Source organism: Pristiophorus japonicus, chromosome 15, assembly GCF_044704955.1.
Source record: "Pristiophorus japonicus isolate sPriJap1 chromosome 15, sPriJap1.hap1, whole genome shotgun sequence".
NCBI lineage: Eukaryota > Metazoa > Chordata > Chondrichthyes > Pristiophoridae > Pristiophorus > Pristiophorus japonicus.
This window is the reverse complement of record NC_091991.1, coordinates 175,708,325-175,734,761: the sequence shown is the minus strand read 5'-3', so window position 1 is coordinate 175,734,761 and position 26,437 is coordinate 175,708,325. Positions and strand designations below refer to the sequence as shown.

General features: G+C 52.5%; 1 protein-coding gene across 2 annotated transcripts; it reads left to right on the top strand.

Moving 5' to 3' along the window:
* Positions 1–3,978: 3,978 nt before the first annotated feature.
* mafk (v-maf avian musculoaponeurotic fibrosarcoma oncogene homolog K) lies at positions 3,979–25,686 on the top strand. Of its 2 annotated transcripts, none has more exons than XM_070901339.1 (3): positions 3,979–4,062; positions 22,079–22,154; positions 24,418–25,686. In XM_070901339.1, exons 2-3 carry the CDS (start codon positions 22,119–22,121, stop codon positions 24,805–24,807), a joined length of 426 nt encoding a protein of 141 aa, XP_070757440.1. In that variant the 5' UTR covers positions 3,979–4,062; positions 22,079–22,118; the 3' UTR covers positions 24,808–25,686. The 2 variants fall into 2 exon arrangements, with proteins under 2 accessions (XP_070757440.1, XP_070757439.1); XM_070901338.1 differs by lacking the exon at positions 3,979–4,062 and adding an exon at positions 14,364–14,588.
* The last annotated feature ends 751 nt before the right edge of the window (positions 25,687–26,437 follow it).

Genomic DNA, 26,437 nt, shown 5'->3' with positions numbered 1-26,437 from the left:
CACGGCTGTATTCTTTCACTGTGCCCTGTGACGTTTACAATGCTGCTGGTATTCGATTGAAATAGTGGAGGGTTAAAGCTCAACCACATGGTCAGAACAATAGAATAGAGAAGAAACATAGAAATTTACAGCCATTTCGGCCCATTGTGTCCGCGCCGGCCGACAAAGAGCCGCACGGCCCTCGGTCAGCAGCCCTGAAGGTTACATATAAACCAATGAACAATGAACAATGTGGGAAAGGTAAAGAGCACCCAGCCCAACCAGTCTGCCCCACACAACTGTGACACCCCTTACACTGAAACATTCTACACTCCACCCCAACCGGAACCATGTGATCTCCTGAGAGAGGCAAAAACCAGATAAAAACCCAGGCCAATTTGAGGGCGACAAAATCTGGGAAAATTCCTCTCCGACCCATCCAGGCGATCAAAACTAGTCCAGGAGATCACCCTGGCCGTATTCGATTCCCTGCAGTACTTACCAGTATATCTGCGCCAGCCAACAAGAGGTTATCCAGTCTAATCCCAATTACCAGCTCTAGGTCCGTAACCCTGCAGGTTACTGCACTTTAAGTGCCCATCCGAGCACCTTTTAAATATGGTGTTGATGAGTTCCGAATTCCCTCTGTTTGAGGACAAGGCATTGGCTCACAGTCCAGTAACGCCTCGATTTTCAAATCACTCCATGGCCCTCGCCCCCTCCCTATCTCTGTAACCTCCTCCAGCCCCGCAGCCCTCCGAGATCTCTGCGCTCCTTCAATTCTGGCCTCTTGCGCATCCACAATTTTAATCGTTCCGCCATTGGCGACCGTGCCTTCAGCTGCCTGGGCCCTAAGATCTGGAATTTCCTCCCTAAACCTCCTTGCCTCTGTCTCCTACTTTAAGACGCTCCTTAAAATCTACCACGTTGACCAAGCATCTGCCCGAACAGCTCTTTATGTGTCAAACTTTGTTTCGATAATGCTCTGCGAAGCACCTTGGGATGTTCTACCACATTAAAGGTGCTATTAAAATGTAAGTTGTTGTTGTCGTCGTGATCTGTGATGATTGCAAGCTCCCACAAACAGCAGTGAGATAATGAAGAATACTCCTGCACTCTCCCACCCCAACAATCCTTATTTCTGGCGACAGCCAGATTGGCAAATTACGGCATTGTGCCGAATTGAGCTGCCGGCACAAACTGGGTCGAAGCAAAGCCTTTTTGAATAGGTCCTCTTGCGGCAGACGGAGGGAATAAACTCTCCAATCATCTGGGCTTGGTCAAAAATGGGTTCCAGAGGCGAAAGGAGACCCAATACCTCCAACATCTCTCCACAATGTTTCAACAAAAAGGTAAGACTTGCATTTCTATAGCAACTGTCACAACTTCAGGACGTCCCAAAACACTTTACAGCCAGTGAAGTACTTTTTGACGTGAAGTCACTGTTGTAATGTGGGAAACGCAGCAGCCAATTTGCGCACAGCAAGCTCCCACAAACAGCAATGTGATAATGATCAGATCATCTGTTTTTGTTATGTTGATTGAGGGATAAATACTGGGCAGGAGACCGGGGATAACTCCCTGGCTCCTCGTCGAAATAATGCCATGGGATCTTTAACATCCACCTGAGAGAACAGACAGGGCCTCGGTTTAACGTCTCATCTAAAAGACGGCACCTCCGACAGTGCAGCACTCCCTCAGTATTGCACTGGAGTGTCGGCCTAGATTTATGTGCTCAAGTCCCTGATGATCTTGTCTTTATCAGATTGCTGTTTGTGGGAGCTTGCTGTGCTTAATTTGGCTGTCTTGTTTCCAACATTACAACAGTGACTATACTTCCGAAACGACTTAACTGGCTGTAAAGCGCTTTGGGACGTCCTGAGGTTGTGATAGGCGCTACAGAAATGCAAGTCTTTGTTTTCTTTTTGCATTAAACTCTCATCGGTTCAACTGGACTCTTGTTCTTTTGCCGATCAGCAGAATGATTCATGGGGTCAGCACAATAGAAATTCCCAATGGCGGAAAGGGTAAATCACAGGCTGGGTCAGTGTGACTGTCTGAGCTGACACTCAAAACTAGAGCTATGCACTTAGTTACTGTTGCTATGTGATGTCATACCAATGCTCAAAAATAGCTGGCACCAATTATTCCGGTCTGGAAAAATCACTGAGGGAAAACACAGCTTTCTCTAATTTCCCTGAAGGAACTCTTTTCCTCCTGATTTTCAGTTTAAATATTTATCCCTCAATCAGCATAACAAAAACAGATTATCTGGTCATTATCACGTTGCTGTTGGTGGGAGCTTGCTGTGCGCAAATTGGCTGCCGTGTTTCCCACATTACAACAGTGACTGCACTCATTGGCTGTAAACGCGCTTTGCGACGTCCGGTGGTTGTGAAAGGCACTTTATAAATGTAAGTGTTTCTTTTTTCTTTCTTTTTTTGTGATGTTAGTTGAGGGATGAATTTTGGCCAGGACACTGGGGATAACCCTCCCCTGCTCTTCCTCGAAATAGTGCCGTGGGATCTTTTACGTCCACCTGAGAGAGCAGACGGGGCCTCGGTTTAACGCTTCATCGAAAGACGGCACCTCCGACAGTGCCGAGCTGTCTCAGCACTGCGCTGGGAGTGTAGGTAGTCATTCAGTCTGGAAATAAATCTCCACCCCCTCACCCCCGTGGTAGCACTACCGCCTCTGAGGCAGAAGGTTGTGGGTTCAAGGGCGTTTAAGAGTCAAGCACGTTGGTGTGGCACTGGAGACACATATAGGCCAGACCGGGTAAGGACGGCAGGTTTTCTTTCAAAGGACATTAGTGAAGCAGATGAGTCTGTATGACAATCATGTCTTTCTGCATCATGTCTCCGTTTATACATGTCTCTCTGTACAACCTATCTTCTTGTACCTATGTCCCTATGGGTGTAATCACACCTTTCGGGGGGATGATTAAACTCATGCTGAATTCCGATTTCAGGTCCAGCTGAATCCAGTGTCCAGCCTGGCAGCCAGGAAAGCTGTCTTAGACTTCCATTCATTTAACCATGCAGAGTCACCATGATAAATGCCTTATGCAGAAATCAAGCGCAGGCAGCGGAAAGAGCGTGTGGCAAACCTGCCCCTCCCACCCCTTCCCTCAACGACTATCTGTCCCACCTGTGACAGAGTCTGTGGCTCTCGTATTGGACTGTTCAGTCACCAAAGAACTCACTTTAGGAGTGGAAGCAAGTCTTCCTCGATTCCGAGGGACTGCCTATGATGATGATAGAATCATAGAAGGTTACAGCACAGAAGGAGGCAGATTGGTGCATTAGGTCTGCACTGGTGCTTATCTATACATGGACTATCGAGTCCAATCCCACTCTCCTGCTCATTCCTTGTATCCTTTACTAGTTCTCTTTTTTGAAGTAATTGTCTTTTAAAATAATTTATGGAATTTGCTTCAAGCTTTGTGACAGAGAATTCTACATTCTAACCATCCTCTGCAGTCCATTCTAACATCTTTTTTAATTCTCTTTTACAATGATTTTAAATTTTACATAAAACACAATTTATACTCACTCAGCAATTTATATATAATTTAGAGCAAGTATTTTATATATAATTTATATTCAGTATTTTATATAATTTAGAGTATTTTATATATAATTTAGAGTATTATACATATATATAATTTATATTCAGTAATTTATATATAATTTAAAGTACATATTGTATATATAATTTATATTAAGTTTGTTATATATAATTTATCTGAAGTTTATATAATTTATTTTATATAATTTATATGCAGTATTTTATATATAATTTATATTCAGTATTTTATATATAATTGATATGCAGTGTTTTATACAGTGTATATGCGGGACATTACACACGGTGGATCCTGTGCAGTGTAGCCCGAGGATTTTGTCCCATTCATGTTTTGGGGATTATTCTGCTTTTCCCGCCATCTTCAAGGTCCCAGTGACGTCGGCGGAATTTTCATGAATGAAGTCACGTGGGCAAACAGCAGGTGAGCTCCGCGCTCCCGGAACCGGGCTCGGTGAGTGAGCGCGCACCGCGCGCCCCCGGCCCTCGGCCCGCCAGGTAGGTGCGCGCCTCCGGGGGGGTGATGCTTGTTTCTTTAATTGTTGCCCGAGTTGTTGCAGAGTGCGCGGCACAGGAGCCGCCCCATCGGTCATGGGCAGGGTGAGAGAGGGGGCACTGGGAGACGGGGGGGGGGGAAGAGAGAGAGAGGGGCAGAGAGAGAAAGAAAGAGAGAGAGAGAGAGAGAGAGAGGGGGGGGGGGGAACTGGGAGAGAAGGAGAAGGAGAAGGAGAGGGAGAGAGAGAGAGAGAGAGAGGGGGGACTGGTAGAGGGGCAGGGAGAGAGAGGGGGGACTGGGAGAGGGGCAGGGGGGGACTAGGAGAGGGGCAGAGAGGGGAACTGGGAGAGGGGCAGGGGCAGAGAGAGAGAGAGAGGGGGGGAATGAGAGAGAGAGGGGAGAGGGGAGAGGGAGAGGGGGGGGGCCTGGGAGAGAAGGAGAGGGGGAGAGAGAGGGGGGGGGAGGACTAGGGGAACAGGGAGAGGGGGGAGAGAGAGAGGGGGGAGAGAAGAGAGAGAGGGGGGAGAGAAGAGAGAGAGGGGGGGAGAGAAGAGAGAGAGGGGGGGACTGGGAGAGAGAAGAGAGAGAGAGGGGGTACTGGGAGAGAGAGAGAGAGGGGAACTGGGAGAGAGAGGGGGGACTGGGAGAGAGAGAGAGAGAGAGGGGAACTGGGAGAGAGGGGAACTGGGAGAAGGGCAGGGGGGGAGAGAGGGGGAACTGGGGGCGGGGTGGGGCAGGGGGAGAGAGGGGGCGGGGTGGGGGGGAGAGAGAGAGGGGACTGGGGGGAGAGGGGTACTGGGAGAGGGGCAGGGAGAGAGAGGGGGTGACTTGGGGGGGGAGAGGGGTAGAGAGGGGGGTACTGGGAGAGGGACTGGGGGAGAGAGGGGGGTACTGGGAGAGGGGCAGGGAGAGAGAGGGGGTGATTGGGGGAGAGAGGGGGTACTGGGAGAGGGGCAGGGAGAGAGAGGGGGTGACTGGGGGGGAACAGGAGAGGGGGGACTGGGGGGGGGAGAGAGAGGGAACTGGGGGAGAGAGGGGGGTACTGGGAGAGGGGCAGGGAGAGAGAGGGGGTGACTGGGGGAGAGAGGGGGGGACTGGGGGAGAGGGATGGGGGGACGAGAGAGAGAGAGAGACTAGGGGGAGAGAGAGAGAGAGAGAGAGAGAGAGACTAGGGGGACAGGGAGAGAGAGGGGACAGGGAGAGAGAGGGGGACAGGGAGAGAGGTAGAGAGAGGGGGACAGGGAGAGAGAGAGAGAGAGACTGGGGGGGGGGGGGAAGAGAGGGGGACAGGGAGAGCGAGGGAGGGGAGGGGAGAGGAGAGGAGAGGAGAGGGGAGGGGAGGGGGGGGGGGTAGAGAGCTGGGGCGCTGGGGATCGTCGATGCCTGAAATCAGGATTGAGCAGTAAATGCTGGGAATGTGGATAAGGCCCATGAGCATCAGAGGGAGGGAAATCCCCATCAGAAGCTGATGCTGAAATGTTAACCTGTCCCGTTCTGTTCCATGTGCTGACTGGCCTTCTGAGCATTTGCAGCATTCTTCTGTTTTAGGACAAGTGTCTTGCTCAGCCTGACTCCGATAAACCTCTACCCTCACTGCTCCAAAAGCACCGATTCACAGAGAGAGAGTCTCGGAGGCAACACTTGTGCCAGTTTGCGACCAAGTTGAGCGTTAAATAAATCTGCCGTGCCAGTTTGTTAAGGGGAGGATTATATTCGCAATTCCTTCCTCAAAGCAGTTGATCGGGTAACGAGAGAAAGAAACTATTTCTTCAGCTGGGAGAGTCGCGAACAAGAGGGCTAGAGGGGATATTGGGGAGCACCTCTTCACATGAAGGGCAGGGGAATCTGGAACGCCCCCAAAAAGCTGCTGAGGCCGGGGCTCAATTGAAAATGTAAAAACTGCGATCGATAGATATTTTGTTCAGCAAGCGTATTGAGGATCATAAGAACATAGAAATAGGAGCAGGAGTAGGCCATACGGTCCCTCGAGCCTGCTCCGCCATTCAATAAGATCGCGGCTGATCTGATCATGGACTCAGCTCCACTTCCCCGTCCGCTCGACATAACCCCTTATCCCCTTATCGTTTAAGAAATTGTCTATTTCTGTGTTAAATTTATTCAGTGTCCCAGCTTCCACAGCTCTCTGTGGCAGCGAATTCCACAGATTTACAATACTCTGAGAGGAGAAATTCCTCCTCATCTCAGTTTTAAATGGGTGGCCCCCTATTCTAAGATCATGCCTTCTAGTTCTAGTCTCTCCCATCAGTGGAACCAAGGCGGGTAGATGGAGTTAAGATACAGATCAGCCACGATCTCATTGAATGGCGGAACAGGCTCGAGGTGCCGAATGGCCTCCTCTTGCTCCGATGTTCCTGAAGTCGGCCAAAGTGGGAATTATTTGGTGAACGTTTAAGTTTTAACCTTCCCGTTACAATTCTGAAATCTTGCTAAGTCTCATTTTGAACGCTACGATGGAAAATTATTGGAGAAATATAAATGTAAGCATCAGTGTTAGAATGGAAGGGGATTCAGGGCTGAGTTGTTCATCACAGGAGGAGGCCGTTCGGCCCATGGTGTCTGTGCTGGCTCTGTGAAGGAGCAATCCACTCCCTGCTCTTTCCCCACAGCCCTGCAAATTTTTCCTTTTCAAGTATTTATCCAATTCCGTTTTGAAAGTTACTATTGAATCTGCTCCCACCGCCCTTTCATTAGGACATAAGAATTAGGAGCAGGAGTCGGCCATATGGCCCCTCGAGCCTGCTCCGCCATTCAATACGATCATAGCTGATCCGATCATGGACTCAGCTCCACTTCCCTTTCAGGCAGCGCATTCCAGATCACATCTCCCCACTGGTTCTTTAGCCAATTATTTTACATCTGTGCCCTCTGGTTACCGACCTATTTTCATGAACCATTGAATGCAGAGTAAGTCCTGGCTTTCTGACTGGTCTGTGCAGTCCGCGTGTCACTTACTTGGCAGGAGCCAATCACGTCCCAGAACTGTAAGGGAGCCACTGTAAGCAGGGAGTGGGATAAGTGTATGAAGGAACAACGTTTGCCGGGCTGCGGGAAAAAGGGGAGTGGGACTTGCGGAGAGCTGGCACGGACTCAATGGGCCGAATGGCCTTCCATGCTGTAACCATTCTATGATTCTAAGTTCTGGGGCCCAGCTCACCCAGGGCTGATAATTGAATAACCTGAGATATATGTAGATTAACGGATTCATACTTTATCTGTCGGACCCATGTTTGCGTCCATAGTACACAGCGAAACAGCCCCAAACGGTGAAAGATTTAATAAAATGCAGTGTGTCATGCTTTATGTGTGTGTAAAGTATGGTAAACTTTCATTCCCTTGTTCCCTGCTGTTGCTGCTGGATAGTTGTGGTCCAGCCCAGCACACTTGCAGTATCTGAGTGAGCTGAATCCTCAGTAAACATGGTGACTCATCACTCTGCTCTGGGACTTTCTACCAGGGGTCTCAGTCCTGTCCATGTAGCCGGTAAAATGTTGAAGCATGTGTGTTGTATTATGTACGCGTCCACTGCAAATGCACAGCCTGCTGTGTGCATGTGTGTAACGTACACGCTGTATATATATATATCTATGTTCCGTGTCTTCGGTTAGACCTGTGCTGCCTTTATACAGTTGCTAGTCTGTAAACACAGTGACTCACTGCTCTGCTATGCCACTTTAGGAGAATGTGGTGGGTGTGTGGGTTGATGAATTATGTGGTTTGGTGCCTTGTTTGCAACAGTACCGCGAATCTGTCTGCAGGATTTCAGTGTATCTCTTTTCAAAATGTTATTAAGCGGGCGAGCTGTTTAATAAGACAGATTGGCCTCTAAAAGTGTGGCTATTTACACACACACACACACACACACACACACACACACACTCTGACTCACACACACTCAGATTCACACACTTACACTCATTCATACACTCATACTCACTCAAACACTCATATTCACTCACTCGCACACATACTCACTCGCACACTCACTCACACACTCACTCATACACACTCACACACACTCTCTCTCTCTCTCTCTCACACACGAGCACACACACACACACACACCTGTTGACATGTGGCTGCATCTTATTACCGGTAAGAAGTTAGTGGTTACTTGTGTGTCCATGTCTCTCGTGTACGGACCTTGCAGGATGGTTCAGGGTCATAATTCAGCCCTGGTGTTTGTTTTTATTTGTTTGCTTGTTAATGCCTGTGGTTGTTCCTCTGAAACCCCGTGCAAGATGAAGGGGGAGGGAACCTAAGAGAATGTGGAACCTGCTACCGCATGAATAGCAGAGAAACATTTAAAGGGAAGCTGGATAAACACGTGAGGGAGAAAGGAATAGAAGGATATGGTGATTGGGTTGATGAGGAGGAGTGGGAGGAGGCTCGTGTGGAGCATAAACACGGTACGGACCTGTTGGTCCGAATGGCCTGTATCTGTACAGTCTGTGTCATTCTATGAAAGAAAACAAAGACGTGCATTTCTGTAACGCACTTTAACGACCACCGGACGTCCCAAAGCGCGTTACAGCCAATGAAGTACCTTTTGGAGTGTAGTCACTGTTGTAATGTGGGAAACGCGGCAGCCAACTTGCGCACAGCAAACTCCCACAAACAGCAATGTGATAATGACCAGATAATCTGTTTTAGTGATGTTGATAGAGGGATAAATCGTGGCCCAGGACATCGGGGAGAACGGCACTGGGAGTGTCAGCCAGGATTTTTGTGCTCAAGTAGGAACCCACAACCTTCTGACTGATAGTCAAGAGAGCTAACAACTGAGCCACGGCTGACATACAGCTGAATGGAGAATGCTATAGCGTTACTTTATTTACATGTATATTAAAAAAAAATGAGTGTTATTTAGTAGACACCTCAAATCGCTGGAGAAATACCACCAGCATCGCCTCTGCAAGATCCTGCAAATCCCTTGGGAGGACAGACGCACCAACGTCAGTGTTCTCGCTCAAGCCAGCATCGAAGCACTGACCACACTCGACCAGCTCCGTTGGGCGGGCCACATTGTCCGCATGCCTGACACGAGACTCCCAAAGCAAGCGCTCTACTCGGAACTCCTACACGGCAAGCGAGCTCCAGGTGGGCAGAGGAAACGTTTCAAGGACACCCTCAAAGCCTCCTTGATAAAGTGCAACATCCCCACCGGCACCTGGGAATCCCAGACCCAAGACCGCCCTAAGTGCAGGAAGAGCATCCGGGAGGGCACTGAGCACCTCGAGTCTCGTCGCTGAGAGCATGCAGAAAACAAGTGCAGGCAGCGGAAGGAGCGTGCGGCAAACCTGTCCCACCCACCCTTTCCCTCAACCACTGTCTGTCCCATCTGTGACAGAGACTGTAATTCCCGTATTGGACTGTTCAGTCACCTGAGAACTCACTTTTAGAGTGGAAGTAAGTCTTCCTCGATTTCGAGGGACTGCCTATGATAATGATTTGTGTATTAATAGCAAGATGATTTAAGAAATATTTCTCCTGTGTCAATGCAGTTCAATATTGTGTGCGACTCTTAATTTAACACCTCCAATTGCTAGTGTCAGCCTGTGGCTCAGTGGGCAGCACTCTCATGCTCTGAGTCAGAAAGTCGTGGGTTCAAGTCCCACTCCAGGGACTTGAGCATAAAATCTAGGCTGACACTCCAGTGCAGTGCTGCGGGAGCGCTGCACCGTCGGAGGTATCCATTGAGCTGCAGCTGACACTGGCTGTAGGGTTTTAAGGAGCGTCTTGAAGGAGGGTAGAGAGGCGGAGAGGTTTAGGGCTGGAGTTCCAGAGCTTGGGGCCCAGGCAACAGAAGGCACGGCCACCAATGGTTTGAACGATTATAATCAGGGATGCTCAAGCGGGCAGAATTAGAGGAGCGAAGACATCTCGGGGGGGGGGGGGGGGGGGGGTTGTGGGGCTGGAGGAGATTACAGAGATAGGGAGGGACGAGGGGCCATGGAGGGATTTGAAAACAAGGATGAGAATTTTGAAATTGAGGCGTAGCTTAACCGGGAGCCAATGTAGGTCAGTGAGCACAGGGGGTGATGGGTGAGCGGGACTTGATTCGAGTTAGAACACGGGCAGCCGAGTTTTGGATGACCTCAAGTTTACGTAGGATAGAATGTGGGAGGCCAGCCAGGAGTGCATTGGAATAGTCAGGTCTAGAGGTAACAAAAGCATGGATGAGGGCTTCAGCAGCGGATGAGCTGAGGCAAGGGCGGAGACAGGCGATGTTACAGAGGTGGAAATAGACGGTCTTAGTTATGCTGCAGATATGTGGTCAAAGGCTCGTTTCAGGGTCTGATATGACACCAAGGTTGCGGACAGCCTCCGACAGGAATTGGGGAGGGGGATGGAGTCGGTGTCTAGGGAACAGAGGTATCCAGCGGTGCTGAGAATCTAGTTGTATCGGCGGACTTCGATCAGAACATAGCAAGGCAAAAACTGGGAGTCGAGGCACGGGTCTGTGAGATCGTGTCCTGTCAGTACGTCACGAGAAGCTGGGTACCAAAGACACGCAGCACATGTCTGCCTTTGACGTCCAACTTTGGCGAGGCAGTGCCCGCATGGTCCGTTGCCCTGGAGCCCGCTGCTCGGGGCGCTGGCTCTGCTATGACGGGGTGTAGATGTGCCTGTGTCTGTATGTGCATGTGGAATGATTACATTGCTGTGGATTGGGGTAACTTCTGTTCGATTTCCAGCTCGATTGCATCACCCCCTGTGCTCGCTGACCGACTTCAACTTCCCGGTCCAGCAACACCTTGGATTTAAAAATTCTCATCCTCCTATTCAAACCCCTCCATGGCCTCGCACTCCCATCACTGTCTCTGCGACCTCCTCCAGCCCCACCAGCCTCCGAGATCTCTGCTCTCTTCCAACCAGGGCCTCTTGTGCATCCCTGACTTACTTCACCCCACCACTGGCCCCAAGCTCTGGAATTCCCGCTCAATCACTCTGCTGCTAAGGCGCTCCTGAAAACCCGCCTCCTTGACCAAGCATTTAGTCACCTATTGTCAACTCACAAAAGTAGCTTCCACAGAACCCCCCCCCCCACAGAACCCCCCCCCCCATTGAGACATTGTGGATGTACTGCCCCCATTACCCCTTCGCAGGATAATCCTCTCCGTGTGAAGGCGTGCATCCTCAGGTCAGCCCTGAACGTGTCTTTGTACCAGTTTGTGCAGATGTCCCTTTGGCCTCTCAGTCCCGCTTAACTTGAAATCAGCATTAACCTCTTGTATTAACCAATAGTGCTCCCTCAGTGCCCTGTGTGTGTGTGCGCAGTGCTCTGTCCCAGTGCCCTATGTGTGTGTGCAGTGCTCTGTCCCAGTGCCCTGTGTGTGCTGTGCTCCCCCAGTGCCCTGTTTGTGTACAGTTTCCCCCCGTGCCATGTGTGTGCAGTGCTCTGTCCCAGTGTCCTGTGTGTGTGTGTGTGTGTGTAGTGCTCTGTTCCAGTGCCCCGTGTGTGTGCAGTGCTCCCCCATTGCCCTGTCTGTACGCAGTGTTGTGTCCCAGTGCCCTGCGTTTGTGTCTGCAGTGCTCCCCCAGTGCCCTGGGTGTGTGCAGTGCTCTGTCCCAGTGCCCTGGGTGTGTGCAGAGCTCTGTCCCAGTGCGTTGTGTATGTATGAAGTGCTCTCTCCCAGTGCCCTGTGTGTTCAGTGCTCTCTCCCAGTGCCCTATGTGTGTACAGAGCTCTGTCCCAGTGCGTTGTGTATATATGAAGTGCTCTGCCCCAGTGCCCTGTGTACGTGTGCAGTGCTCTGTCCCACTGCCCTGTGTGTATGTGCAGTGCTCTGTCCTAGTGCCCTGTGTTCGTGGGCAGTGCGCTGTGCCAGTGCCCTGTGTGTGTGTGTGTGCAGTGCACTGTGCCAGTGCCCTGTGTGTTAAGTGCACTGTGCCAGTGCCCTGTGTGTGTGTGTGCAGTGCTCTGTCCCAGTGCCCTATGTGTGTGTGCAGTGCTCTGTCCCAGTGCCCTGTGTGTGTGCAGTGCTCTGTCCCAGTGCCCTGTGTGTGTGCAGTGCTCTGTCCCAGTGCCCTGTGTGTGTGCAGTGCTCTGTCCCAGTGCCCTGTGTGTGTGCAGTGCTCTGTCCCAGTGCCCTGTGTGTGTGCAGTGCTCTGTCCCAGTGCCCTGCGTGTGCAGTGCTCCCCCAGTGCCCTGTTTGTGTACAGTTTCCCCCCGTGCCGTGTGTGTGTAGTGCTCTGTTCCAGTGCCCCGTGTGTGTGCAGTGCTCCCCCATTGCCCTGTCTGTACGCAGTGTTGTGTCCCAGTGCCCTGTGTGTGTGTCTGCAGTGCTCCCCCAGTGCCCTGGGTGTGTGCAGTGCTCTGTCCCAGTGCCCTGGGTGTGTGCAGAGCTCTGTCCCAGTGCGTTGTGTATGTATGAAGTGCTCTCTCCCAGTGCCCTGTGTGTTCAGTGCTCTCTCCCAGTGCCCTATGTGTGTACAGAGCTCTGTCCCAGTGCGTTGTGTATATATGAAGTGCTCTGCCCCAGTGCCCTGTGTACGTGTGCAGTGCTCTGTCCCACTGCCCTGTGTATGTGCAGTGCTCTGTCCTAGTGCCCTGTGTTCGTGAGCAGTGCGCTGTGCCAGTGCCCTGTGTGCGTGTGTGTGCAGTGCACTGTGCCAGTGCCCTGTGTGTGTGTGTGCGCAGTGCTCTGTCCCAGTGCCCTGTGTGTGTGCAGTGCTCCGCCCCAGTGTCCTGTGTGTGTCTGCAGTGCTCCCCCAGTGCCCTGTGTGTATGTGCAGTGCTTTCTCCCAGTGGCCTGTGTGTGCAGTGCTCTCTCCCAGTGCCCCGTGTGTGTGTGCGCGCAAGTGCTCTGCCCCAGTGCCCCGGGTGTGTGCAGTTCTCTGTCCCAGTGCCCCAGGTGTGTGCAGTGCTCTGTCCCACTGCCCTGTGTGTGTGTGTGTGTTCACTGCTCTCTCCCAGTGACCTGCGTGTGTGTGTGTGCAGTCTCTGTCCCAGTGCCCCGTGTGTGCACGCAGTGCTCTGTCCCAGTGCCCTGTGTGCGCGTGCAGTGCCCTGTGTGCGTGTGTGCAGTGCTCCCCCAGTGCCGTGTGTCTATGTGCAGTGCTCTGTCCCAGTGCCCTGTGTGTGTGTGCAGTGCTCTGTCCCAGTGCCCTGTGTGTGTGCAGTGCTCTGTCCCAGTGCCCCGTGTGTGTGTGTGTGCAGAACTCTGTCCCAGTGCCCTGTGCGTGTGTGTGCAGTGCTCTGTCCCAGTGCCCTGTGTGTGTGTGTGTGCGCAGTGTTCTGTCCCAGTGCCCCTGTATGTGTGTGCAGTGCTCTGGCCCAGTGCCCTGTGTGTGTGTGCAGTGCTCTGTCCCAGTGCCCTGTGTGCGCGCCGTGCTCTGTCCCAGTGCCCTGTGTGCGCGCCGTGCTCTGTCCCAGTGCCCTGTGTGCGCGCCGTGCTCTGTCCCAGTGCCCTGTGTGCGCGCCGTGCTCTGTCCCAGTGCCCTGTGTGCGCGCCGTGCTCTGTCCCAGTGCCCTGTGTGCGCGCCGTGCTCTGTCCCAGTGCCCTGTGTGCGCGCCGTGCTCTGTCCCAGTGCCCTGTGTGCGCGCCGTGCTCTGTCCCAGTGCCCTGTGTGCGCGCCGTGCTCTGTCCCAGTGCCCTGTGTGCGCGCCGTGCTCTGTCCCAGTGCGCGCCGTGCTCTGTCCCAGTGCGCGCCGTGCTCTGTCCCAGTGCGCGCCGTGCTCTGTCCCAGTGCGCGCCGTGCTCTGTCCCAGTGCGCGCAGTGCAATGTCCCAGTGCCCAGTGTGTGTGTGCGCAGTGCAATGTCCCAGTGCCCTGTGTGTGTGTGCGCAGTGCTCTGTCCCAGTGCCGTGTGTGCAGTGCTATGTCCCAGTGCCCAGTGTGTGTGTGCAGTGCTATGTCTCAGTGCCCAGTGTGTGTGCAGTGCTCTGTCCCAGTGCCCTGTGTGTGTGTGTGCAGTGCTCTGTCCCAGTGCCCCGTGTGTGTGTGTGCAGTGCTCTGTCCCAGTGCCCTGTCCCAGTGCCCTATGTGTGTGCAGTGCTCTATCCCAGTGCCCTCTGTGAGCAGTGCGCTGTGCCAGTGTTGTGCGAGTGTGTGCGCAGTGCACTGTGCCAGTGCCCTGTGTGTGCAGTGGTCTGTCCCAGTGCCCAGTGTGTGTGTGCAGTGCTCTGTCCCAGTGCCCAGTGTGTGTGTGCAGTGTTCTGTCCCAGTGTGTGTGTGCAGTGCTGTGCCAGTGCCCTGTGTGTGTGTGTGCAGTACTCTGTCCCAGTGCCCTGTGTGTGTGTGTGCAGTGCCCTATCAATCATGCCTGGGGTACGCCGCAACAATGGCGGTTTCCATGGCGACCCCGGCCAGGGTTTGATTGAATACTCTCCGGTTGCCATGGCAGCTGTCTCCCGGGGCGCGGATGTCGCGCGTGCTTGGGATGTTTGGAAGGGAGGGAGAGGGGACCCCTGCCACACAGGCCAGACCCCCGCACAGTGCAAGCAGCATTTTGCACTCAATTGCAATGGTCTTTTGCTTTAAATGCATTGCTTTAAAAACTGCAGGTGAGTAAGCTGCTTGCACAGTCTGGATCTGTGCATGTGGTGGGTGAATGTGTCGATAGATATATGTGTGTGGTTTCAATGGGTTTCCTCCATCCTTCCATGCAACTCTTTGCAAAACATTTCCCCTTGTCTGGCAAGCATGTCAAACATCATTTACCTGGAAATTGATTTGCATATGATGCATCTAAGGGGAAGCTAGATAAACACATGGGGGAGGAAGGGATAGAAGGATCTGGTGATGGGGTGAGGTGAGGAGGGGTGGGAGGCGGCCCGTGTGGAACATAAACACTGGCACGGACCAATTGGGCTGAATGGCCAGTTCCTGTGCTGTACATTCTATATAAATCTCTGTTCGAAGCCCATTTAGTTTGAGCACCAAGTGCAGATTGTCAATTGTGTTCAAGTGGTGGGCATTAATTGCGGACTCTCTTGTGTTCGTATATATGGGAGCAGGCTGGAAGGAAGTTATCTTGGGAGTACATGGTATGTAAGGTGCATCTCTGTGTGTGTGTGTGTGTGTATATACATATATATATATTTATATATCTAGGGTTGTAAGTGACTGAAGACTAGGCTTGAGTATTCTATCCTTCACCACCTGGCTATCCGACTCTTCCACAGAAATCTGTGTCAGTGCTTCTTGTGAGATAGAATTGAAGGTGCCTGGGGTATCTGCAGCTCATGGCTTGCGATTAACAATGTACTGAGTGTAGCACAGGCACACAACTTTCTTTGACTGAATACATGTACACTGGCAGGTAAGTGGGAGCTGAGGGGTTGTGGGGGGGAGGGGGGTGTGAAGAGATGGTGGTCTACAGTCCGATGGACCCCATCAATCAGTCAGCAACACTGTATCTGCTTGGCTCGGTCGGTGAACAATGTTCCCTTTACCCGCTTGCCCAGCTTTGTGTCAGCCGTGGCTCAGTGAACAGCACACTTGCCTCTCAGAAGGTTGTGGGTTCAAACCCCACTTACATAAGAACATAAGAATTAGGAACAGGAGTAGAACATCTAGCCCCTCGAGCCTGCTCTGCCATTCAATAAGATCATGGCTGATCTGGCCGTGGACTCGGCTCCACTTACCCGCCCGCTCCCCGTAACCCGTAATTCCCTTATTGGTTAAAAATCTATCTATCTATCAAATTGCTTGCGGTATTTCTTACATTACAACAGTGACTACTCTCGAAAAAGTACTTATCGTTGGCTGTAAAGCGTTTTGGGACGCCCTAAAGTGGTGAACGGCGCTGTAGAAATGCGAGTTTGGAACAATTGGGGGTGGCATCAGGCACTTCAGGGACTTGAGCACCAGCAGTATAGGCTGACACTCCCAGAGCAGTGCTGAGGGAGTGCCACGCTGTCAGAGGTGCCGTCTTTCAGATGAAACGTTAAACCGAGGCCCCATCTGCCCTCTCAGGTGGACTTAAAAGATCTCACGGCACTATTTCGAAGCAGAGCAGGGGAGTTATCCCCGGTGTCCTGTGGCCAATATTTATCCCTCAACCAACACCTAAAAACAGATCATCTGGTCATTATCACATTGCTCTTTGTGGGAGCTTGCTGTGCGCTAATTGCTTGCGGTATTTCCTACATTACAACAGTGACTACTCTCCAAAAAGTACTTCATTGGCTGTAAAGCGTTTTGGGACGCCCTAAAGTGGTGAACGGCGCTGTAGAAATGCGAGTTTGGAACAATTGGGGGGAGGGGGGGGGTGCATCAGGCAACGGAGAGAAAGGAAGTAACTGGGGGAAGGATTTGAGGGGGCGCATGGTGCTGGCATGTGACCAACCCCTGAAATGGTTCTTGTTTACACATGTGGGAAATTCACCCCAAATACCTGGCTGTGTCGGAATTCAATTGTACCTTTTATAACGGAGCATAACCACAGAGATCTGTGATAAGAGAGCCTTTGTTTCCACGGTGACAAATGAGGTTTCGTTTTTGAATCAGATTACTGCCTTTTAAGAGAAACTTAAAAAAAAAAAATCCCCTTCAATTTTTCACTCTTACTAGCTGGGACCATAGCTTTCTCAATCCTGGTCAGATATGCAAATCAAAGGCAGGGGAAACTGGAGGGTAGTTCGTGTAACGTCGTTGCTCGGGGAAGATAGGAACAGGAGGAGGCCATTCTGCCATTCAGTTAGATCATGGCAGATCTGCACCTTAACTCTATCTACCCATTTGGTTCTGTAACCCTTAATACCCTTGCTTAACAAAAATTATCAATCTCAGTTTTGACATTTTTAATTGACCTCCAGCCTCAACAACTTTTTGAGGGAGAGAGTCCCAGATTCCCACTGCCCTGTGTGTGAAGCAGCACTTCCTGACATCACCCCCGCTGAACGGCCTGGCTCTAATTTTAAGGTTATGCCCCTTGTTCTGGACCCCAGCCCCCCACCAGAAAAAATAGTTTCTCTCTATCAAGAAATTGTTTCTCGCTCTTGTCAAGGAAGGGAGAGGGGCTTAATCCGGCTTACCGTAGACTAGTTAGTCTAATCTCTGCCGTGGGCAAACTCTTAAATACATAATTCAAGATTAAACTAGTTGGCACTTTGAGGCACAGGGGGTACTCAGGCAGTTAGCTCAGGTTTGTTGAAGGCAAGTTGTGTTTGATAAAGTTTTTTTGAAGAAGTGACTGGTTGTACAGGTAACGAGATGACACCCGAGGCAATCCTCTCTGGCTACAGGTGTGCTGCCGGAGGATTGGAGAACTGCTAATGTTGTACTGTTGTTTAGAAAGGGATAGACTGAATAATTACAGGCCAGTCAGCCTAACCTCGGAGGTGGGTAAGTTAGCAGAAAAACTTCTGAGGGAGGGTATTAATTGTCATTTGTAAAGGCACAGATTGTTCGAGGACCGTCAGCATGGATTGGCTAAGGGAAGGTCGTGTCTGACTAACTTGATTGAATGTTTTGAGGGGGTAACAAGGAAGGTCGACATTTACAGATGAGGCCAGTGTGTTTGATGTAGTCTACATGGATTTTAGCAAGGCCTTTGACAAGGTCCCACATGGCAGACTGCTCGGAAAAGTAAAAGCCCAGGGAGAGCGGCAAATTGGATCCAAAATTGGCTCAGTGGCAGGAAGCAAAAGGTAATGGTCGACCGGTGTTTCTGTGACTGGAAAACTGTTTCTAGTGGGGTTCCACAGGGCTCAGTACTCGATCCTTTGCTTTTTGTGGTTTATATCAATGAGTTAGACTTCATTGTAGAGGGCAGATGATACAAACATTGTCCGTGTGGTTGAGAGTGAAGAAGAAAGCTTTAGACTGCAGCAAGATATCAACAGACTGGTCAGTTGGGCAGAAAATTGGCAAATGGAATTCAATCCGGAGAAGTGTGAGTTAATGCATTTGAGGAGGGCTGACAAGGCAAGGGAATACACATTAAATGGTAGGACACTGAGAAACATAGAGGTACAGAGGGACCTTGGAGTGCATGTCCACAGATCCCTGAAAGTATCAACAGTTGGGTAAGGTTGCGAAGGCATATGGAATGCTTGCCTGCCTTAGCCGAGGCATAGAATACAAGAGCAGGGGGGTTATGCTGGAACTGTATAAAACACTAATTAGGCCACAGCTGGAGTACTGCGTGCAGTTCTGGTCACCACATTACAGGAAAGATGTAATTGCACTGGTGAGGGTACAGAGGAGGTTTGCGAGGATGTTGCCGGGACTGGAGAATTTTAGCTATGAGGAAAGATTGGATAGGCTGGGGTTGTTTTCTTTCGAACAGACAAGGCTGAGGAAGGACCTATTTCCCTTAGCAGAGGGGTCAATAACCAGGGGGCATAGACTTAAAGTAATTGGTCGAAGGTTTAGAGGGGATTTAAGGAGAACTTTTTTCACCCAGAGGGTGGTGGGGATCTGGAACTCACTGCCTCAAAGGGTGGTAGAGGCAGAAACTGTCACCACATTTAAAAAGTACTTGGATGTGCACCTGAAGTGCCGTAACCTGCAGGGCTATGGACCGAGGGCTGGAAGGTGGGATTAGGCTGGGTGGCTCTATTTAGGTCGGCGCGGACATGATGGGCCGAATGGTTCTATGATTCTATGTAAATGGATCTTCAGAAGGCCTGTTAAATAAAGTTCAGGCGTTTGGAGCAGGAAATGTACCAGCACAGACAGACAGGAAAGTTATTGGTTCCGGTAAAATGGGTTTGGAGTTTCAGGGTTGGAATTGAAAGACACTTGCATTTATATAGCACCTTTACACAACCTGGGGACGTCGCAAAGCGCTTTACAGCCAATGAAGTAAAGCACTTGTGGCGTGTAGTCACTGTTGTAATGTGGGAAATGCGGCAGTCAATTTGCGCACAGCAAGCTCCCACAAACAGCAATGTGATACTGACCAGACAATCTGTTTCAGTGATAAATATTGGCCCCAGGACACCGAGGAGAACTCCCCTGCTCTTGTTCGGAATAATGCCGTGGGATCATTACGCCCACCTGAGAAAGCAGACAGGGCCTCGGTTTACATAGAAACATAGAAAATAGGTGCAGGAGTAGGCCATTCGGCCCTTCTAGCCTGCACCGCCATTCAATGAGTTCATGGCTGAACATGCAACTTTAGTACCCCATTCCTGCTTTCTCGCCATACCCCTTGATCCCCCTAGTAGTAAGGACTACATCTAACTCCTTTTTGAATATATTTAGTGAATTGGCCTCAACAACTTCCTGTGGTAGAGAATTCCACAGGTTCACCACTCTCTGGGTGAAGAAGTTTCTCCTCATCTCGGTCCTAAATGGCTTCCCCCTTATCCTTAGACTGTGACCCCTGGTTCTGGACTTCCCCAACATTGGGAACATTCTTCCTGCGTCTAACCTGTCTAAACCCATTGCAATCGAAAGACGGCACCTCCGACAGTGCGGCGCTCCCTCAGCACTGCACTGGAGTGTCAGCCTGGATTTTGGGCTGAAGTCCCTGGAATGGGACTTGAACCCACAACCTTCTGACTCAGTGGTGAGGGTGCTACCTACTGAGCCACAGCTGACCCTGGTGTACTCCAGGGGTCAGTGTTGGGTCAACTTATGTTCTCGATTTATAGACAAGGTGATTCAGACTTGGGTATGGGCAGAGTATGAAAACAAAAAAGTCGAGGTTTTTTGACCAATCTTTTGGTCATCTGCCCTAATAACATTGCATGTGGCTTGGTACCAAATTCTGTTAATTTTACAACGTTAAAGGCGCTATATAAATGCAAGTTGGTAGTGGTTTTGGCCAACACTGAGCATCGAAGCTGGGATCTTCCTGATCAGTTTGTCCGTACCACGGGGTCGTGAGCTTAACCACCTGACCCATCGGGGGGGATCAAGCAGTAGAGGAAGCATTTGGTTTTGGCCGCGCGTTGGGTCTGAATCGACCCGAGGCCTCGGGATACTGGGCCCCAGGCCTCTGCGCACAAGACCGCTGTTCCCGCCCGCGCGCGTGCGCCCGTACCCGGGGGGGTTTGCGAAATCCTCAGTGCGTGACGGTACACTCTGAGTGGGGGGAGGGAGGGGAGAGGGGGGAGCCCGGGTGATGTCTGCACAGCGGAGATCAAAGCGGTTGTGGGATCAAAGGCAGGTTGCAGCCTGCGCGGAAACCTTTGACAGGGTCGGGTCGGGTGGGAGGTGCTCGACCATAGATGTCCAGGATGTGGTCGCTCACTGCGTGGTTCGTACGTACGTAAGTGAGCTGGGGGGCTTAGCTCCGACCTGTCTCGCTTCAAACGTCACCCTGCATTCACTCCCACTCATCCGTCGCTTTCATTCTAAATGGTTTCCTCATTTATTTGCTGTCTTATTCTTTCCACTCTTTCTTGAGGGGGCTGTTTTCAAATCTCTCTCTTCCTCTCCCGCCTTTACTGAATCTTTAACCTACCCGTCTCCTGGGCAAAATGTTCATACTTTGCTTTTTATGAGTCCATTTGCAACAGAACCAGAGAGCAGAATCTCCCTGCCCCCCCCCAACCCATCTTTCTCCCCCCCCCCCCCCCCCCCCCCCCCTTGCCCGATGCCCTTCCCACATCCCAGCAGGTAGGTGCTAGTTCTGTGCAAACGTTTCTGGGGGAGGGGGTGTGAATTTTTGTGCTCCTCGGGTTCGGTGTTGGGGAATGTAAACCGTTTCCCCATTTTGGGTAGTCGAGCATTTGCAGGTCGGGGGGGGAGGGGGGGTACGGTGGTGTGGGCTCGTTCAGCACTCTCCTCTCGCAAAGGGCGACGAACCCAGCTAACGCCTAACTGGAGGGCCAATCGAAAGGCAGCATCGGACTGGCGGGGCTCGGCTGGGGGAGGCGAGGGGGCTCGGCTGGGGGAGGCGAGGGGGCTCGGCTGGGGGAGGCGAGGGGGCTCGGCTGGGGGAGGCGAGGGGATTCGGCTGGGGGAGGCGGGGGAGGTGAGGGGGCTCGGCTGGGGGAGGTGAGGGGATTCGGCTGGGGGAGGTGAGGGGGCTCGGCTGGGGGAGGTGAGGGGATTCGGCTGGGGGAGGTGAGGGGATTCGGTTGGGGGAGGTGAGGGGATTCGGTTGGGGGAGGTGAGGGGGCTCGGTTGGGGGAGGTGAGGGGGCTCGGCTGGGGGAGGTGAGGGGGCTCGGCTGGGGGAGGTGAGGGGGCTCGGCTGGGGGAGGTGAGGGGGCCCGGCTGGGGGAGGTGAGGGGGCTCGGCTGGGGGAGGTGAGGGGGCTCGGCTGGGTGAGGTGAGGGGGCCCTGCTGGCGGAGGTGAGGGGGCCCTGCTGGGGGAGGTGTGGGGGCCCTGCTGGGGGAGGTGAGGGGGCTCGGCTGGGGGAGGTGAGGGGGCTCGGCTGGGGGAGGTGAGGGGATTTGGTTGGGTCTGTGCCTCCTGCACGGTGAGGGTCACACACTTCACCAAATGAAGAGGGGGGGGGAAATAAACAATGGCGGGGGAGGGTGGCCTTTAGACAAGTCCCACTCCAGGGCAGGTGACCAAAAGCTTGGTCAAAGATGTACGTTTTAAGTAGCGTCTTAAAGGAGGAAAGTGAGGCAGAGAGGTTTCGGGAGGGAGTTCCAGAGCTTGGGGCCCAGGCAGCTGAAGGCACGGCCACCAATGATCGAGCGATTATAATCAGGGATGCTCAAGAGGGCAGAATTAGAGGAGCGCAGACATCTCGGGGGGTGGGGGTTTTGGGGCTGGAGGAGATTACAGAGATAGGGAGGGGCGAGGCTATGGAGGGAATTGTAAACAAGGATGAGAATTTTGAAATCAAGGCGTTGCTTAACTAGGAGCCAATGTAGGTCAGCGAGCACAGGGGGTGATGGGTGAGTGGGACTTGGTGCGAGTTAGGACAGGGGCAGCCGAGTTTTGGATTACCTCTAGTTTACGTAGGGTAGAATGTGGGAGGCCAGCCAGGAGTGTGTTGGAATAGTCAAGTCTCGAGGTAACAAAGGATTGGATGAGGATCTCAGCAGCTAATCTATTGTTACACTTCTCTGATGTAATTTTTAACGGTGACCCATTGAAATAACACTTTATGATTTGTGCTTTCTTGTGATTGCAGTGTAATTTCTGCGTCTGTGCTCTCGGGTGTTGGCAGGGTAATGTCGGCCAATCTTAAAGGAAGCAAAGCAATAAAGGTGAGGATCCCTTTTCTATTTGTGTCATTTTGCTGCTGTTTAACTGTTTACCTCAGCAGTTCTATCCCGTCTCCTGACCCTGCGCAGGGGAGCAGCAAAATGGGAAGTTTGACCTTTCCGTTTAGACTTCTCACCGTGTTTATTCCCCTTTTTAAAATATTCCGCTAAGCAGCAATGTGTATACCTCATCGTCAAGTCCCTCCGTGGCCTCGCCCCTCCCTATCTCTGCAATCCCCCTCCAGCATTGTTTCATTGTTGAGGGGAGGATAACATTCAGTCCCACCATCACCGGCACACCGTGGCTGCAGTGTGTACCATCCACTGAGGTTCCCAGTCCAACAACGCCTCGATTTCAAACTTCTCATCCTTGTTTACAAATCCCTCCATGACCTCGCCCCTCCCTATCTCTGTAATCTCCTCCAGCCCCACAACCCCCCCGAGATGTCTGCGCTCCTCTAATTCTGCCCTCCTTAGCATCCCTGATTATAATCACTCCACTATTGGTGGCCGTGCCTTCTGTTGCCGAGGCCCCAAGCTCTGGAACTCCCTGCCTAAACCTCTCCACCTCTCTACCTCTCTTTCCTCCTTCAAGACGCTCCTTAAAACCGACCTCTTTGACCAAGCTTTTGGTCATCTGGCCTAATTTCTCCTTGTGTGGCTCGGTGTCACATTTTTATCTGCTAACACTCAGTGAAGCACCTTGGGACGTTTTACTAAGTTAAAGGCGCTATATAAATACAAGTTGTTGTTGCACTGCAGCAACTCGCCCAAGGCTTCTTCGCCAGCACCTCCCAAACCCGTGATCTCCACCGCCTCGAAGGACAAGGGCAGCAGGCGCCTGGGAACACCACCACCTCCACGTTCCCCTCCAAGTCACACACCATCCTGACTTGGAAATATATCGGCCGTTCCTTCATCGTCGCTGGGTCACAATCCTGGAACTCCCTCCCTAACAGCACTGTGGGAGCACCTTCACCACACGGACTGCAGCGGTTCAAGGAGAAGGCCCACTGCCCCTTTTCACCACCACGGCCAACATTTATTGTCCATCCCCAGTTGCCCTTGAGTAAATGGTGCTGGGCCACCTTGAACTGAAGATGCTGTTAGGGAAGGAGTTCCAGGCTTTTCATCCAATGACTATGCGTGTCCCAAATCAGGATGGTGTGTGACTTGGAGGGGAACGTGGAGGCTGTTTCTCCCTGGCTGGGGAGTCTAGAACCAGGGGGCACAGTCTCAGGATAAGGGGTCGGCCATTTAAGACTGAGGTGAGGAGGAATTTCTTCTCTCAGAGGGTTGTGAATCTATGTAATTCTCCGCCCCAGAGGACTGTGGATGATGAGTCTCTGAGTATATTCAAGGCTGAGATCGATAGATTTTTGGAGTCTAGGGGAATCAAGGGATATGGGGATCGGGCGGGAAAGTGGAGTTGAGGTCAATGATCAGCCGCGATCTTATTGAATGGCGGAGCAGGCTCGAGGGGCCGAATGGCCGACTCCTGCTCCTATTTCTTATGTTCTTCATCATCATCATCATCGGCAGTCCCTCGGAATCGAGGAAGACTTGCTTCCACTCTAAAAATGAGACCTTAGGTGGCTGAACAGCCCAATACGAGAGCCACAGTCCCTGTCGCAGGTGGGACAGATAGTCGTTGAGGGAAAGAGCGGGCGGGGAGTCTGGTTTGCCGCACGCTCCTTCCGCTGCCTGCGCTTGGTTTCTGCACGCTCTCGGCGACGAGACTCGAGGTGCTCAGCGCCCTCCCGGATGCACTTCCTCCACTTAGGGCGGACTGGTCTTTGGCCAGGGACTCCCAGGTGTCGGTGGGGGATGTTGCACTTTATCAGGGAGGCTTCGAGGGTGGTCCCTGTGACGTTTCCTCTGCCCACCTTTGGCTTATGTTCTTATGACGGCGTTCCCAGGCGCCTGCTGCCCTTGTCCTTCTCGGCGGTGGAGATCACGGGTTTGGGAGGTGCTGGCGAAGAGGCCTTGGGCCAGTTGCTGCGGTGCATCTTGTGGATGGTGCACACTGCCGCCAGGGGGCGCCGGTGGTGGAGATGGGGGATGTTTAGGGAGGTGGATGGGCTGCTGATTGAGAGGACGGCTTTGTCGTGCTTCTTAAAGGGTATGGTGCTGAGAGTTAAATGGAAAACTGGGGGTGGAGGGGGCGCAGGGCAGGGGGAGCTGGGGAGGGAGGAGGTGGGGGGAGAGCAGGCAGTGAGGCGGAGGGACAGAAAGACAGTAACCTGGAAGTATTTTGTGGTGACAGGTTAAGAAGGAGGCCAGCGATACTGCCCCCCCGCTCAGCGACCAGCAGCTGGTGTCCATGGCAGTGCGAGAGCTGAACCAGCACCTGCGGGGCCTGACCAAGGAGGAGATCGTCCAGCTGAAGCAACGGCGGCGGACACTGAAGAACCGGGGCTACGCGGCCAGCTGCCGGGTCAAGCGGGTCTCGCAGAAGGAGGAGCTGCAGCGGCAGCGGACTGACCTCCAGCAGGAGGTGGCCATGCTGGCCAGGGAGAACGCCCACATGCGGGCCGAGCTGGAGGGCCTGCGCTCCAGGTACGAGGCCCTCCAGAGATACGCCCGCACCGTGGCCAAGGGCCCTGCCCCGCCCGCCACCAGCGTCATCACCATCGTCCGGTCCACCGACCCCTAGGGGCTCCCCCGCCCCCCCCCAGCCCTTCCTCCGCTCCCTCTTCCTGCCGTTGCTCAGGGGAGGGGGACTCCTGTCGGCAGGAGGTCCGGGGAGGGGGCGAGGGCAAGGGTGCAGAGCCAAGGCGGGTTAGATGGAGCTACGATCAGCCGTGAGCTAACTGAATGGCGGAACAGGCTCGAGGTGGCCGAATGGCCGACTCCTGGTTGCTCCTACGCAAGGGGGGGGGGAAACCCCTCTTCATGGGCGGAAACCTTCTTGAGAATCGCATCTGGGTGCTTTGATGCTCTCCGCCCAACAGGGGCCTCCCCTTGAACATCGCGGCTGCAAGTTGAAGCCACCAAGCTTGCGAGGAGCTGCAGTCTGCAGCAACAAGAAGCAGCAAGCCCTCTCGTGCGGTGGCCGGCCAAATACCCAGAGGCAAAAAGCCAGGAGCCCGATTGAACCATCTTGCACCAAGCGGGTGAGGAGCACTGAACTGGAGTGGGCTTTGACCGAAGACCCACGATGTCCGTCTCTCAGACCTGCGCACTGCTCGGAGCCGGGACACGCAGCGGACAAGCTCCCCTCCCCCTCCCTCCCTCGTACGGCCGCCACTCGCCGCGGCTGACTCTCGCGGCCAACCGTTCAAGTTGCCGTCCGAAGGCCGGTCGGAATGTTCTGGAAAGTCATCCGCGCCCAACAAGGACGATGAGGGCGGTCTTTTTAAGACTTTTTTTTGAGGACCCGGAAGCCCACGCCCTTCGAGCGCCTGCTGTCTCTGTCCTGTGACTTTCTCGAGCAAAACCTGTCCCGTTAGAGGCCTACGTACAATTGTCAAATACTGTGTCCCCCTTCGTGAGCTGTACAAAAAAAAATAATATATTTTTATTTCGCCTCGGAGTTCTCCTTCAGCACTCGCTGTGTACAATCCTTCGCAACGTGCGTGCAGGTTGACTTTGTAGGTGGGGGCAGCCATTTTGAATGAGTGCGGCCTAAGAATGCGTCCCACCCCCAAAATTGAGCCCCAGGCTGTTGAGGGAGTCGCAGGCCATGGGAGGTGCTTCCTGAAAAGGGTTTTGTTTTGATTGATCAGAACGGGATTCGATTAGATCCAATGGTTTTGGAGGTATGGTGGCTGGGGAAGGGAAGGGCAACACAGGGAAATTTGCAATTATCAACCAAATTATTTAGCGTCCAAAGCTGTGGCCATTTTAGTTGACGATGGCATCTCACTGTTTTGAACAAGTTTTTACAACGGGAGATAATTCCAATGGAAGTCCTTCTGATTCCCGCGGCCTGCATAAGTTGCAAACGACCCGTGAAATCGGGATGGCTGTGGAAAAATTAATCTTATTTGGGTGAATTTTGGGGAGGGGGAAGTTAAATAAGCAAAAACTGGCTAAAATCGGCACAAGTCTGCACACTTTGGCCAAAGTGTCAATCTGACCCATGAGTCTTGGAAAGTAGGGTCTGTGTGTCTGTGTCTCTGTGTCTATGTGTGTGTGTCTATCTCTGTGTCTGTGTGTGTCTATCTGTGTGTCTGTGTGTGTGTGTGTGTCTCTGTGTCTCTGTGTGCCTGTGTCCTCACTACGCGTCACTGGGTCTCTGACAAACTTGCGTGCACACAGTACCACTATAGACTAGGGGGAGG